Consider the following 16,365-nt stretch of genomic DNA (forward strand, 5'->3'; position numbering starts at 1 on the left):
TATTCTCCCATGAAGGAGAATTACCTGAATATAAGTATGCATTCTATTCTCACAAGCTGCTTTCAAGTTTTTGGTATGAACGTGAGATGTATGTTGGGTTTTTCGGGCTCTTTGTTTGCAGAACTACACAAATATTTCTGTATTTGATTGACGAATTTATCCTCTATCGTGACGTGGCCATATCTAGATGTTTGCTATTGATTTGATGAGATTGGATTGGAACGAACTGGTTGGCTATAAATTTAAAAAGAGTAACAGCTGGTTTCAACTTGGGGGCTGTTTGTTTGCCCAAAAAAATGAGGAAAAGGGTGATTTGAAAACCAGATTGAGTGCCATGTAGGATTTAGGTTTTGGTTTTCCATTTTGCTTGTTTGGTTAGCATAAAGATTTATAGAAAAGGGTCCTTGAAATGGGGTTCCACATCATGTTTTGGAGAAATGTGTTTTCAGGCCTAAAAGGCTTGAAAACGGGCGGAAATCTCCAAGTGGCCACTAAAATATTCTAGCGGTTGGGTTATCGAGGTGGCGGGAAGAAAACTGAGAAACCCTTTAGGGTTCCCTTCATCGCTTTGTCTCCTAGGTTTTTCTGATGTAGCCCCTTGCCATCTCCATTGCTTAGCCTCCTTGATTTCTCCAATACTCCAGCCAAAAATTACAGCTGATGAACTGGAAAATGAAGGAATCCCGCGACGACCATTCAAGGGCTGTTTGAGTGAGCTCAGCCAGATCTAGCAGAAAAATACCCTTTTTTGGGTGATTTCTACTTCTCAAACTCTTCTTCTCGTTGCGGCGTAGTCAGATCTGCACCTGATCAGCCTGATTTTGTGCGTGAACTAAGATTCCTCCACCTTCACTGGCTTTAGGTTTGATCCGACTTTTTTCTTCAGGTATACCTCTTCATAGAGCAAATTAGTTATAAATTTTAATCATGCATCAAATTTTGTGAAGTTATCGTTAAAAGTTAACCTTGTAATTTGGGGGTTTTTGCGTTCAGACCAACGATCTAAGTAACTGCAGCGTGCAAGTAAATGAAGGGATTTTTTATTTTTTTAATCCTTTATCCCCAATTCTCGCACTTTGTAAAGCCCTTGCTTTTGGTAGTTTCTAAATATTTTTCACGGAACAAATGATCAAATGTTCCATGCAGTTAATTCCTAACCCCAACATGAACGGGTCTAGCATTCCTATCTGAAAGCTTGTAATTATATCCGGTTAGAGAATACAACTAGCTACTAATCATATCTGTTATACTGCAAATTTACAAGATTTATTAAATCTGCTGTCATATTTGATTCAGATAATTTAATCATGTCGTCAATATTGGATGGCTTTAGTTAATCTGTATATGGATGGTGATTTTAATTTAAGTATGGGGTTAACATCTACGTGAGTTGATATTAAATTAAAAATTTCAACTTATAAGTAATACTTGTGAGTTGATATTAAATTAAAAATTTTAACTTATAAGTAATACTTGTAGATGGATGGTGATTTTGATGGTGAAGATGTTGTCATAAGAATGTGTGCTGGGGCTGCATTTTCAGTCATGGTTATAGTTTTTACATTTTTGAGGAGACTGAAGCGTCGCCGTAGATCAATAAGGTCTGGACCAAGTGATGAAAGACTAAGGCAGGAAAAGACTAGGGCAGAGTTGATGAGTCGTATATATCACAGTTATAGTGATAGCTGTCAAAACTTTGTTAGAATGCGCTCATGTGCTTTTATGAAACTAGCAAAGTTATTGAGGAAAAAACATCTGTTAAAGGACTCAAGGCACATTACAATAGAGGAGCAGCAGGCCATAACATTGAATATATTGGGCTATAAATCCAAAAATCGTACGATGAGAACACAATTCATAAGATCAGGGGAGACCGTTAGTAGATACTTCAACAGAGTATTGCAAGCTATTTCGTGCATACAAGGCAAATATATGAAACAAGCACCGAATGAAGTGGCTCAAGAGATCCTAAGCAATCCATCATTTTACCCATTTTTCAAGGTATATCATCCACTATCAAATTAGCATAATAATATTTATCTAAACAAATCATATATTACATTAACAAAGTACGTTGTACTCTATAGGATTGCATATGTATGATAGATGAGACACATGTGGATGCCATGCTACCTGCTTCACTTGTTGCACGTTTCAGAGGGTGAAAAGGTGTCACACAAAATATTCTTGCGGCTTGCACACCGAACAAACTGTTCACCTATGTTTTAGCTGGGTGGGAGGGGTCGGCTAACGACTATAGAATACTTCAAGATGCTCTATCTAGGCCAAAGCCATATGGCTTACGGGTGTACACTGGTAACAAGCTCGTTAACCAAAGTAATTACTCACTAATAATTGCATTGTATAAATCTAATTAAATTACTGTGTAATATGTAGATAAATATTACTTGTGCGATGCGGGGTACATAACCCAGCCAGGTTTTATTTCCCTGTATCGCTGTGTTCGTTATCATCTGAAGGAATTTACGGGGAGAACACCTCAAAATAGGAGGGAGTTATTCAATCTTAGACATTCATCTTTGAGGTCAAAGATTGAAGCTACCTTCGGTATATTGAAGAATAGTTTCAAGATTCTCACAGCAAAACCCCACTACCCCTTCCTCGTACAAGTTGACATCGTTTTGGCATGCACATTTCTCCATAACTACATTGCAACAGTGGATCCAGATGATGAGTTGCTCAATGAGACCATCGACTTTGAAGAGGATGCTGTTGGAGAGGAAATTAATGAAGAGCCCAATGTTATGGATTTCACTCAGTCCCAATCTGTAAGAGAACAAAGCGCTTCAAAGGATGAGTGGAGGTCTCGTAGAGATCAAATCGCATTAGATATGTGGACCGATTATTGTAATAAATATTGGCATGGTGACACGTCTGAGTCTACCTTGTGATTTGGCCCGGTGGTCTGCATCTTTTAAGTAGTACTTTATGTTTGTTTTTCATGTAACTTAATGAGCCTTATTGTTGACTACGATGGTACTTGATGACTTTCCCTATTTATCATTTACGTAGTTCTTGTTGCTTTAATTACATTTGCATGGTATTCATATGTTTGCTAATTATCATGTTTGGGGCATCAAATTACATTTGTTGAACTATAGGGAATGGGTGATAAATCATCCTCCGCAGGGAATGATGTGGGCAAAGAGCTTAATACTCACTCCCCAACTTCAATGTCCTCACCACCTCCTCCTGGTTTTTCGGCAAGCAGTGCCTTCAACCAAAGTTACAATCCCATCTTCCAGTCAGCCTCACCCTTTGCGCAATCACCCTCAGTATTTCCAAATGTACCGCATTACGATGGTAACTTTTTCCCTATGCTAAATCCCATTTCATCTTACATGCACATGCTCAGTACTCCACCACCTTTGCCACAAACTGTTCAAGGGTCCAATTCATCCGAGCAATTGCATTCTACAGCTAGTATTACAGGGACTACTTCTGATTCAGGTAACAAAAAAAGATTGGCAAACGATGAAGTCGTAGCAACTTCAGCTTGCACACCAAGAAAAGGCAAAGCTCTTGCCCATAAGAAAAAGAAAAAAACCCCTTGAAATTGAAGCCGCAAATATTGCAAATTTGGCCAAGTCTGGTCTTAAGCCAGACAAAAACTTTAAACAATATGCGTTTGCCATGGTAGTCGCTGAAGTGAACAAGACATTTGGTACTTTATTTGTTACCAAAAGTGTTGTTAATCATATGAAAACAATTCATTCTTGGTTTCAAGACATGCAGGCTGCTCGTAATATCAGTGGTGCAGGTTGGGATGAAGAAACACAAACTATCATGCTGGATCTTGAGAGCTTTGATACGTGGAATGAGGTAAAAAAAGTTTTAATCCATTCAAATTTATATTGGTATGAATGATGTATTCTCATATACATTATATTGATGATGTTATTGATGCATGCAGGATAAAAGTAAGAGTAGGCTTAAAGATTACATCAGTAAGCCTCTGAAACATTATGAGAACATGTCCATCATTTGTGGAGATGATCAAGCAGGGGTAACTTTGCTAAGGCTTCGATGGAGAAATTTGGTGGTCAGGAGCCTATTAATCTTGCAGATGATGATAATGAGGATGTTAACATTCCTATGACCCAGAAGTCCCAGCCCACGGTCAACATGTTAGATGAAGATAATCAATCGAAAAACAACACCGTCAAAGCAACTAGCCAGGACTATCCAAAGAAAATCCCATCGGCTAAAGGGAAGGGGAGGAAGGCCCACTCTGAGCATGAGATCATGCAACAAATGGTAGATGAAGTTAAACACTTTTCTTCTTGTCTTAATCTTGTTAATCTGCACTGGACAGAGAAATTGTCCAAAGCTATCTTCAGGTACAAAGATACTTACCCAATAGAATGCCTTGAGCTTTTTTATGATACCATATATGAGGATAAGTCCAAGGCCAGACATTTTATAGGTAAGAGTGACTTTGGTCAAAGGGCTTTGTTGGACAATTTCATGAAGAAGGAAGATGGGGGAAGCTAGATTGGCAATCCAGGTATTGCTTGGTTCTGGTGCTTAAATGCTTGCACTACCAAGTGATTTAATCCACACTGATATCTTTACCTATTGCTATTTGCAGGAAAATTTTGGAGTTGGATGGCCCTTTTTTATTTTGCACACTAGGCCTAACAGTGATCTTATTATGTCGTAAAAACTTCTAGGTGGTTGGTATGGCTGTATATTTTTGGATATGATGCAGTAGCTACCATTGTGATTTAATTTGATGCAATCTAGTACATAGTGTTGAGTGATGCTTAGGGAGTGGTGCAAAGTTTGACTCAGGTTACACTGATTGTTTTCCTAATTACAGGTGCCACATAGGATTCTATGTCATGGTTAAGGTGCCCCATTCAATGCAAATGCTTGCTGGTATGACAAGCTGTCACTTTTTTAATTTAACTTGAACGGTGCAATGATGAGTGCATGCAAATATTAGATACAATCACATGTAACTTAACAATCTTAAGGCGAGGCAAGTTCATGTTGGCCATAGCCATTGTACATATATTGCAGCCTTTGATTGTTATAGCTACATTGTACATGCAACTTGCTGCAAGTTCATGACGAACCGGCAAGCATTGTTTTTTGATGCAGTTTGTATATGCATGCACAACCTGCTGCAATGATGATTGTCTAATTTTTTGATATTCTAAACCAGTAAATAATACTTGCACTGTTTTGGCGAGGCAGTCCCAACATTTACCTAATGAGCTGAGGAGTAAAATGTAAAGGACTGCAGCCAACTTTGCGTATTAATTGATTACTGGTGTGGGATATATGATGATGTAGACATATATCTGAGCACATTTTATCTAACTTCGCGGGATATCATGATTTCATGTCTAGATTCATGATTTGGTAACATGATTTCATGTCTGGATTCATGATTTGGTCACATGTTTTCACATTTCTGCAACCTTGTGAGTATAGTGCTGGATTTTAGTGTTGTGAAAAATGCATCAGAGAGTTAAGTGGTTATGGATTTTTTGGTTTGGAGTATTGCCTCATTTTATCATGTTTTCACAACTCTACTTTCTCATACATTTTTTAGACCTCACTGAATTTTAAACAAAATTTTTATTTGTTACCTGATTCCACACCCCAACATTTTGCATCACTACCCACCTTCTCAGACTACTACACTCACATGCTCTAGATTTTTCAACACTACCCAGTATAGTCATCACGTACTTTTATTGTTCTGGATGTCTGAATTCAGATTTTGATTAGTTGTTTGATACATGTTTTCACATGTGAGTATTTTGCATAGGTATATTACAGTTAATATTTATTGGTTTTTGGCACGTTTTGTTACAGATATACATGAAATGATTTGCATATCATTGTTTTTCAATCTGTTCACTGTTTTAGTTTAAATCTGTTCATATACAAGAGTACATTCATTCTAAAGAGATTTTTGCATTATATTTATAAAAAAAGAGCAGATTATAATGTTTACGACAACAAGGAAAATAGTAAATATTCCTAAGACAAGAAGACTTTTCTTCAAGTAATCAACTTGTTGATTTGCAAACTTCAATTCTCTTCGCAAGTGCTTTGTTTCCAAGACTTTTCTTCAAGTAATCAACTTGTTGATTTGCAAACTTCAATTCTCTTCGCAAGTGCTTTGTTTCCAAGTCTCTTATTTCTGAAACATCACGATTGATTTGCAAACTTCAATTCTCTTCGCAAGTGCTTTGTTTCCAAGTCTCTTATTTCTGAAACATCACGATGAGTTGCTTCATCAGAGGTTGCTTTACCTTTTCTGATTTCGTGCTCATATGTGATTGCTTTTCCTTTTTTGCTATCATGCTCAACTTCTGCCCATCTAAAGAATTTGCATTGCCTATTTGGGTATTTTGCGCAGTCCCAAAAGTATTTTCCCTTGTTCGGTCTATTTTTGCACAGCTTTAATGGCGTCGGTATTTGACACTGGCAAGTTACCTCTGCACCTCTATTTTGAGATATTTGGGTTGTTTCCATGGCTCAGCAAAGCTTGAGCAGACGGCTTCTTGATATCTCCAATTTCGACACTTTGAAGACAGGAAATAAGTTGAGTATGAGTTTGATTGGCAAATGTTTTTTCAACATATCCCAACTATATAAAGTGCCTAGATGGGTTACTATTGCTTGTTTGAAGAGGCACAGATCACTGCTACTTGTGCGATATTTTTCTGCTCGTTGGTTGAATCTTACAGTTGCCAGGTTCTTATCTTTGTTTGGGAGGTAAGCTCACCGTGATGAGCTTAGATGGGTTTTCTGTGATGAGCTTAGATGAGTTTTCTCATTTTGGGGGATGACACTTGCCAAACAAATCTGTTTTAAGAAATGTGGAAAGCGGCTATGGTTTCTTTATTACATAGTGTTGTACCAAACACTTGAAAAGGAACACATTGTTCTCAATCTCTTCAATTCACTGTGAAACAAACAAAATATCTCAAATCTGGGAAAACCCTTTGAAATGTTAAGAAATAGATTTCATCCTAGATTTTTGTTTTCTTTTTTTTTTCTAGAAATGTACCAAACAACCCCTTATATTATTTTCCCCTTTAAAGCAGCTAGTACATCATTTCTGTTATTGTTAAGAGATTGTGAGTTCCAATCTTCTCATTTGCATAGTAAGGGACTGTTTTTTTTATTGTTTATCTATTTTTATTTTTTCTTGGGTCGGGTTGTTTTTTTTTTTTTTGCAGGCAAAGGAAAAAAGAAAATAAAAATAAAAATAAAAAAGGGAGTTGTTTTCTAAAAGTTTCTTTTTACCGATATAAGACCTTTCTTTACTTTCAGGATACTGTAATTTCATTCTTGATAGCTGATCCTCTAGTAACCGACGCTTTCTAGCATTTGTTTGCCTCAGATTAAACTGATCTCAGGTTGCAGCCAAAGAACAGAGTTAAAGAGGCTTACAAGACTACAACAATAAGGTCTGTTGCTCACTCTTTCTATTTACATTTCTGTCAACTACTTGAATAAAACCTGCATCTAATGAATATCCAAATAAAACTTTCATTAATCTAATTAATTGACCAGTACAATGAAATGTGTTCTACAATTCCTTTTCCTCCCTGTTACATTTGATAGGCAATCGCTACTCACTCACTCTTGTTGATGGCTTGTATAACAAATGAAGTTTACAATCTACAGTTCACGCTATAGCTTGTATTCTGTATCAAGTATCTGAGATCGATGGGGTTCTGCCCCAAGAATGATTCTCATCTCTGATCAACTGCAATTTGCAACAACTATTAGAGATTTTGAGGTGCCCGGGCACGGGTCTCCTCCAAATCTTCCAGCGGATAGAGGGACAGTGCAGCGCCTTTTGCCAATGCAGACCTGCTAACAGAGAAAGAGGAACATCAACAACTAGAATATTCGATGGAATTGATCTTACAACAATTTGATGGATGCTTATATTAATGCTTTCTCGTTGGGTGGGAAAATTTCTGGGCGTTTGATGCATTTTCCTGTAGTTCGTGACATACTGATGCTGTAATCCACGTAGTTGCCTAACAGTTTTTGATTGCATACCTCTTCTATAGCAGATTTTGATGCTGATGAGTGGCAACTTCCCAAGGAATAGCTCTCACAATCTCCTGTAGGGCTTCCATAGCTCGCAAACTCTATACCCGATATGCTTCTTCCTTCATGACATCGGATATGAAACTTTTGGTGTCCTTTCCGTGATGATATGTACGATGAATTCGATTGCGATACCTTACTGCATACTAGATTAACTGATACAGTATTTACAGTTATTTTTTTGGGGTTTCCACCCATTTCCTCGAGGAGAACAAGGAGGTTATTTGAAGGCTTCATAAAGGCTCGAGGGATATGGTACCTGTCAATAAATCAATATATCTTAGAAACTGAGAGCTAAAAAAAACTTCAAATTTATACCTGAATTTGCTTACAGAGATTGAGAAGGTTGTCCATTGGGATCTTTGAAAGAGACCCAATAGCGTCCGATGCTTTCTCCATTGATCCATGCTTCACCCTTACCCATGCTAGAGAGATTGAGTGCTACCGGATTGGAACCAGAGGGATTATCAAAAGTAGTCTGTACAATGTTAAGGATAGTAGATACATTAGTAAGCAGTTATTTAGGATTCGGATGTCCGTATATATAAGCATATCAGTTACCTTGTACCATACAAGTGGTTGATTAAGAGAGCTCTCAATTGTTTGCCAATCCTTTTTTGTTGATCCTTCTTCAGTGTAAATTTTTGCTTGCTCCCCAGTTAAACCAACCTGCAATTTGATATAAACTCATCAATGAGCAGCCATTGTGTCATTGAGTTTTAATTTCATTGTTTCTCTGAAATGATATACCGTATTATATGAACCATCATTCACCTAAAGTAATCAGTGGTTTTGTTCAATACTTCTTATAACTAGAAATATAGGTACAATTTAGACATTCTCACCTGGTATCCCCATTGGTCGTCGCTGAGATCTACACTTTGGTTCGCACTGTTAAAAACCTTCACACTGCGGAGACCAGCAGCTCGTCTCTCTAAATATGCCCCGCCGTCCTTTTGAAAATAGAGAGCACTAAAGATATTAGACAAATAGCCATGGCTGTCTACACGATATTTAAGATTGGGATGGCTTTTCTGGTATTAATCCATTAAATAAGGTCAGAAAGAACATTTCGGTACGGTTGAGTGTACCACAAGAAGAAACATCTGGTATGCGGTAAATATTTCTAGCAGTGTACAAAAGTTTCTTCTTTATGAGACTTCTCGTCATGACGTTATATACTTGAGTTTAGTTGGCTTCTTATGATACTCGATCGAAAATTATGAATGACCATAGTAACAAGCAAGATACTTACCGGTGATCCAACCATGGCACTCAATATCGAGATTGTGTTCTGTCCCTGCTTTAATGAAATAGGAGCCTCAAGAATTGTGGCTTCCTGTTGTTTGTGACTCCCATGTACGCTTCCTATATCAAATTATTCATGCAAGATGCTGAACATTAGCTATGGTTTAAGAAACGAAGAACTAGAGAGAAATACTTGAACTGACATTACTAATTTATACTAGGTACAAAAATTTATACACTATACATATATAATAATTAAAATTTGAGCTATACTTGAAGTTAATAATAAGCAATAACAAGCTACTTACCAGCAAATACATCATTTACGAACGCGTGTATAACGTGAGATTTTGAAGTGACGCGAAGTACGTGTTGTTGATCATCACTTGAGTTGTGGTTGTGGCTGCAGGGACGTTACAAACATCAGCACCAGAGTAGGACTATTTATTCTTAAAGCATGACCCCCTATTTTATTAGACTCAAGCCCAACAGCAGATGGAAGCTGCTCTCTAATCCTGATACGATACGTTATAGCACAATGACAAAACTCACCTGACAGTGTACCACAAATAATCTGTCTCATCTTTAGTTGTGGCAAATTGTTCTGAGAGACCATTTTCTTTGCGCGGCACTTGATCAATGTTCGGGATCCCATCCATGAATGCTCCCCAGGCATCTGCATTGTCTAATTCCTGTACTGTTTTTGCTGCTCTCAAACCATACTGAGATCTCACCTGCATCAGTCAAGGTTTATTTATTAGCATTTCAATTGGTAATACGAAATGGGGTTCTAAACCAGTACAGAGGGGATCAAGATGAGATTGAGAAGAGGAACTCGCATTTGCAGTATTAAAGGATGCATTTTTACAGCCTGATAGAATACTAATCGACGTTCTAGGCAAGTCATAAGTGACGTCTCGGAATTGTACAGTTGCATCAACATGTTGATCTTTGTTAACAAGAAAGGCGACGCAGTTTCCTTTTTCTGTTTCAAAAACATGTGCCTGTAATGAAAGAGATACAATAATTAACATTACAATTAATCATACACGTAACGGTTTCAAGAGGAAAACTGAACTAGTAAGTAAAATGACATATGGCCTTGCCTCTTGTAGTTGGCCAAGTTGAGAACTAGAATATGCTCCAAAAAGTAATGTATCAGAGGACTCCTTTATTACAGAATGCAATTCCTTTAGATGTCCCCATTTTGGTTGCCTGATTAAACCTGGATAAAATCAAGAAGAATATGTAATCACGTGGAATTAAGGAAAAACTACGTGGTTGATGAAGGAAATAAACTTGTTTGAAGTTAAACACGAACCATATTCATCAAGAGGGGCATCGTCGTAATAACTTGATATTACATATGAAGAGGCAGATCTTCCGAAATTGGTTCCTCCATGATACTACATTGTTTTATCACGTTAGAAGGAATTTAAAAGTTTAACAAAAATAAATAAATAAATATCATCAGAAGTGGGATGTAGTCATCTATTGTTAATTCTATGTTGGTATTCTGAAGTCAATAAGGAACTTCTGTCCGCATGTTTTATCCCCTTGTTATGGACACACTGTATATGATTTGATTGTCTTTTGGCAACGAAATTTCTGCAATTTATGTTCTCTCAAATGCTAGTGCCTAAGAAAAAAAATATTAAGACTAACATAGACTGATGTTTAAGAAGTTTTCTAGAACATAATGAACTACTGACTAAGATCTTAAACACAAACAAAGAAATCTTCAAAATAACTTGAAAGCTCGAGTACATTAAGCTTGGGTAAAAGCTAAAACAAAAAATCATACCATGTAATAGTTTACAAAGCTTCCATTCTTTGCTGCTATAAATAGTGCAACATTAAAAGCAATATCTTCCGCTGTTCTTTTGTAAGGTTCCTCTCCATATACTTGATACCTTCGTGCCCGAAAAGAGAAAAAACGAAAAGAAAAAAAAAAGGAAGAAAGAAAGCATACGATGTGATATGATACGATTTGTCATGGTGTGTATAATGTTGCCATAGACAAGAAATTTGGGGAAAAAAAAGATGTTTTTGTTTGAAGAGACTTACATAGAGGTCCAATTCTCTGTCCATAGTGCAGGCTTATTAGGCGAGTTCGGCCCTGGAAAAGTTTCTCCACATTTCATTCCATTGCAAGTATTAATCTATGCCAAAGTTTACCCACATCACCAATCGGTAATTCTGTTTATATATAATCTAATTCTATACATTTGAAGATAAAATCATCAATTCATCACTGACCACCGGATCAGGTGCATCTTGTTGCTTGCACATCATCCAAGGCACGCCAGTTTGAAGGCCAACAGCCATCGATGCGGCCCAACTAACATACGGCGGTCCCTTCTCATGAAATGCAGGCTCGACCATTTGGTATTCGTTCTCAACCTGAGCAAACAATTTGTTTTAATAAGGTTGATCTTGGTTAGTGAGATTATGATGATCATATATTAATGTTCATACCTGAGAGAGTATAATTGGTCCTCCTTGAGAAGCGTATAGACCTTCGGATTTCATCATATCGACGATCATTGTCATGAACTTTTGCATGTGGTACTGCATTTTTGAGTGTCCGTTCAAAATGCTGAATCTTTCAGTGCATTTTTCTAACAGATTTTATACGACCTAGATACCATTTCATTTACTTACCTTGAAAGGTTCATTATCTGATCGAAAGACAATTCCGGGGATTTCACGCAACCAAAACGGGAAACCTCTGCACCAAAAATTCAACCAGAAAGCAAATAGTACCGTATTCCATGTAAATTTGATTAAAGTACATATATGGTTAATGATTCAGCAATGTTTTTCTCTAGGGAAGGATTCAAATTTCTATTGATTATATTTTCACAATTTTTGCAGTGCTTTGTCTCAGAAAATAGAACTGTATTCATCCTTTACAGAAGGCGTTTAAAGATGTTAATGCTCCTTATTATTTAGTTAGAGATGACTTAACATAATCAAAAAATTATCTCCTTCATTAAAATAACTTGCTCCTTTTCTGATACCAGCTAATCCTCTCTACACTCTCAAAAGTCAAAACTCTGTAATGAACATATCGCGGGTCACATTATGGGATCTTGAAAGTTTTTCTTAAATCAGGTATGGATCTGATCTCGATAATCAAACTCCATATAATAGAGACGCATTTAATTACCCTGTTAATTTAATTTAGCACTTGTCTAGTTGTTAGCGAAGGATCTAAAAAAAATACTATTTAATGAGAAAAAAAGGAAAATAAAATACAATGCTAGTCATGTATGCATCATTTTTACTTGAACAATTTTTCTAAACAGACCCATTTTAATTATTTTTTTTTAAAACCGACTTTTTTTTTATTTACCAAAACCGACCCGATTTTGTGATTAGCAGACTAATCACCTTCCTAAATAGTCGGGGTTGGCAACCCCGACTATTTAGGACGGTGTTAAACCCCAATTAAAAGCCTTAAACCCTAAAAATTAATATCCTAAATAGTCGGGGTTGGCAACCCCGACTATTTAGGACGGTGTTAAACCCTCCCGAAAAGCCTTAAACCCTAAAAATTAATATCCTAAATAGTCGGGGTTGGCAACCCCGACTATTTAGGACGGTGTTAAACCCCAATTAAAAGCCTTAAACCCTAAAAATTAATATCCTAAATAGTCGGGGTTGGCAACCCCGACTATTTAGGAAGGTGATTAGTCTGCTAATCATAAAATCGGGTCGGTTTTGGTAAATAAAAAAAAAAGAGTCGGTTTAAAAAAAAAATTGAAATGGGTCTGTTTAGAAAAATTGTTCTTTTTACTTTCAATTTAGATATATAACGTTTCAACGATAGAGTTGCTTACCCATATTTCCATTCTGATTCAATGAATGGACCGATCCGAAGGCTTACATACAAACCTTGGTCTCTAACTTCTTTAATAAATTTCACCAAATCATATCTACCTTGAAAATTATACTGAAAAAAGAGGAGAAAAATGATTAACTATGTCTAAACTAGGATGCACTTACATTTTGAACAGACCTGCACATGAAATAAGGGGACTTACTTGTCCTTGAACAGGCTCATGTACGTTCCAAAATACATAGGTTTGTATAACATCAATGCCTCCTTGTTTCGCTTTGCTTATGAGAGCTGGCCACATCTGTTACAATGAAAAAATCTCCAACATTTGCATAAAAGCATCTCCAACCCAAAAACCCAAAATGGTGTAGTTTTTACACCAAGTTGGTGTAGTTTTTACACCAAATCACTATTTCATCTCCAACCCATTACACCAAACGTTACACCAAAAAGAATATTCATTTTATTATTCTTATCTTTTAATATTTTTATCTATTTAAAATATTTAATAAATTATATAATTATATAATACATTACATATAATTAATTATAACAATATATTTTATGAATAAAATAAAAATATAAAAATTAAATGCTAAATGGTGTAGTTTTTTTTATTCCTTCATTTTGTTCTAGTATTAATAAATTTTAAGTGTTTGGATTAAAATATATATATTTTTTCATTGTTGAATTTTATTTTAATAATTATTTTATACTCTAATTTTATTATAGTAGTTAATATAAAATAATATATATTATTAATACAAATATAAATAACAAAAGAAAAAAAATTTGTTTCTGTATTTCTTCTTATAAGACCTTTCATAAAAAGTTTTTAAAAAAAAAAGCGCCAATGCTACAGTGTTGCGCCATTTCTGACGCAACATTGTAGCATCCCGCTATTTTAGCGGGATGTTTGGCGCTCCATTGGAGCGTCAAAACACTCCAAAATGGAGTTTTGGCGCTCCATTGGAGACGCCCTAAGAGTCTACATTAATCTTGTTCAGTAGCTCGTGATGTTTCATATTAAAAACAAATTCGAAAATATCTAATTAAGTAATAATTCATGAGTCGTGAGGATCCTAATTTTGGAGTCAAAGCTAAAGAATTTCATCTAACGCTACGCAAAATAGGAAGCTTAAACACAAATCACGTAACAAAAGGTCCATTTTCTCGCAGGTGCGTGTAACTCAAATATCTGCGACTTACAGTTGTAATAACAGTTTATTATTGGATCATTGAATTCTTGGGAAGCAACAACGAAGAGAAGATCAGAGGTATAGCTGCCCACTATTTTTACTATGCTAAATTAATTGCATCAATCCCATAGCTAGCAGCATCGGTGTTAGTGCTTCTTTATATTTTAAGAGTATCTCTCATTGGTCAAACAAGAAATATATATATATATATGCATTGATGATTAATCTTGTTTTGACTCTCTTTTTTTTTTCCACCCCCCCCCCCCCCCCCCCCCCCACCCCCCCACCCTTTTCCTTGCCTTGCTTTAATTTTGGTAGCTGTCGTCACGGCTTTTCACTTGTTGATCTACCAGATTTCATGTTAATAATTTTGTCATTTTCTTGGTAGGTGCGTTTTTCTTATAGTTTCGTCTTAATTAATAAGCAGTTACTTGATGTCTAACATGACTTTAGATCTACGTAATTAATGGTGGTAGTTTATTTAAGAACCATTAATTAGTTGACAAACTGAAGACCGTTTGTTTTATGCATTTTGACTATGGTGATCGAACTTAAATTGTTGATCTCTAACCCACGCACAATTTAATTAATTTGTTAGCTTGGGGAATTAAAAGGATCGAACAAGTTATTAGGAAAATCTTAAACAATTAAAGGAGGGTAAATTCACAAATCCTCCCTGATTTTTGGAGGTTCTGCACAAATTTAAAAGTAAAAAAAAAAAAAATCAATCCTGGACTTTAAAACTATACAAAACCCTCTTGGACTATTAAAAAATTGAATAAATGATGTCAAATTTTCATTACAAATTAACTTCGATTTGTAATATCACTCCATATCTTAACATCGTTTAAGAGCTTCGATCAGTTGTTAGTATAATTTTCTGTGATATACGTACAAAATTAAGGAAGGGGCTGTGCGAAAAATCTCATAATTTTTTTTTTGAATTGACCCTTTAAAAATGTTCTGATAATTCCAAAGAGAAGAGAATTAAGATAATTATTATGAACTAATGTTCATTAATGTGACAAGCAAAGCCACTTTTTTTATTTGCCAGCTTGTGCAACAAACAAGACAACTTTCATGTGAAAAACCCAAAAGCAGCACGCAATTGTAGGGCCCCAAGAACTAAAATCCAAGCTCAACAAACATCAAATTACAGTAAAATTCTGCTCAAATTTGTTCTTTAGGTTCTTAAACTTGAGCTTAATTGGGGCTGTTACACGCGTGGAGCCAGTAGTACTGGCTAGCTACGTACGTAGGCTTTGAGACAAAATTATGAAAACTTATTAATTTATATGATCTGATTTAGCGGTACACGTACAGGCTAACAAAAGAGAAAGGAACGGTGAAGGTTCTTTTCTTTATTATTTAGTTTTATTTATAATTTGTTTTCTTGACAGTTATCTAGGAAGATCAACGCACGCTACATAGCTCAGTGGTAAAGCGATAGGTTAAGTTGTCAACAGATATTATGTTTAAATTTGGGCCGGTAAAATTGGGCACAGCAGTCATTTTCAAATAAAAGAGGATAAAATTTATGCTTACCTGTACCAGAAACAAATAGAAAGTGCATGCATAGAATTACTATAATCCCAACCCGAAGTTGTGAAGGAGAGAACAAAAAATGAAACAAGTAGCCCAAAAAAAAAAATATCATCTAATGTACATGGGCAGCAGATTGATGACATGCCTAAGTTGATTACATATATGGTTATTTTTTCACCCCTCTTCTTTGTGGGGATGAGTTCACACCAGTATCATTTACTCAACATCAAAGGAAGCATAGAAAACGCATGTAAAATAAAATCGCAGACTGGAGAGAGAGAGAGAGAGAGAGAGAGAGAGAGAGAGACCTCAGGCGTGCTTCTAGGATAATGAATAGAGCCAGAGAACAGAATCCTTCGGGTTCCATTGATAATCAAAGACCTCCCGTCGTATGTGACCTCCTCTCCTTTCGCCGCC

General features: G+C 36.1%; 1 protein-coding gene across 1 annotated transcript; it reads right to left on the reverse strand.

The window, feature by feature from the left end:
- LOC109837961 (beta-galactosidase 7-like) lies at positions 7,524-16,359 on the reverse strand. Its single transcript, XM_020406354.1, has 19 exons — positions 16,257-16,359; positions 13,410-13,505; positions 13,206-13,318; positions 12,025-12,091; positions 11,839-11,931; positions 11,620-11,763; positions 11,428-11,522; positions 11,165-11,273; positions 10,682-10,766; positions 10,467-10,585; positions 10,200-10,364; positions 9,913-10,094; positions 9,669-9,763; positions 9,368-9,480; positions 8,958-9,065; positions 8,674-8,781; positions 8,445-8,590; positions 8,062-8,371; positions 7,524-7,866 (listed from the first exon to the last, which is right to left on the reverse strand). Exons 2-19 carry the CDS (start codon positions 13,503-13,505, stop codon positions 7,756-7,758), a joined length of 2,259 nt encoding a protein of 752 aa, XP_020261943.1. The 5' UTR covers positions 16,257-16,359; the 3' UTR covers positions 7,524-7,755.

Source organism: Asparagus officinalis, chromosome 4, assembly GCF_001876935.1.
Source record: "Asparagus officinalis chromosome 4, Aspof.V1, whole genome shotgun sequence".
NCBI lineage: Eukaryota > Viridiplantae > Streptophyta > Magnoliopsida > Asparagales > Asparagaceae > Asparagus > Asparagus officinalis.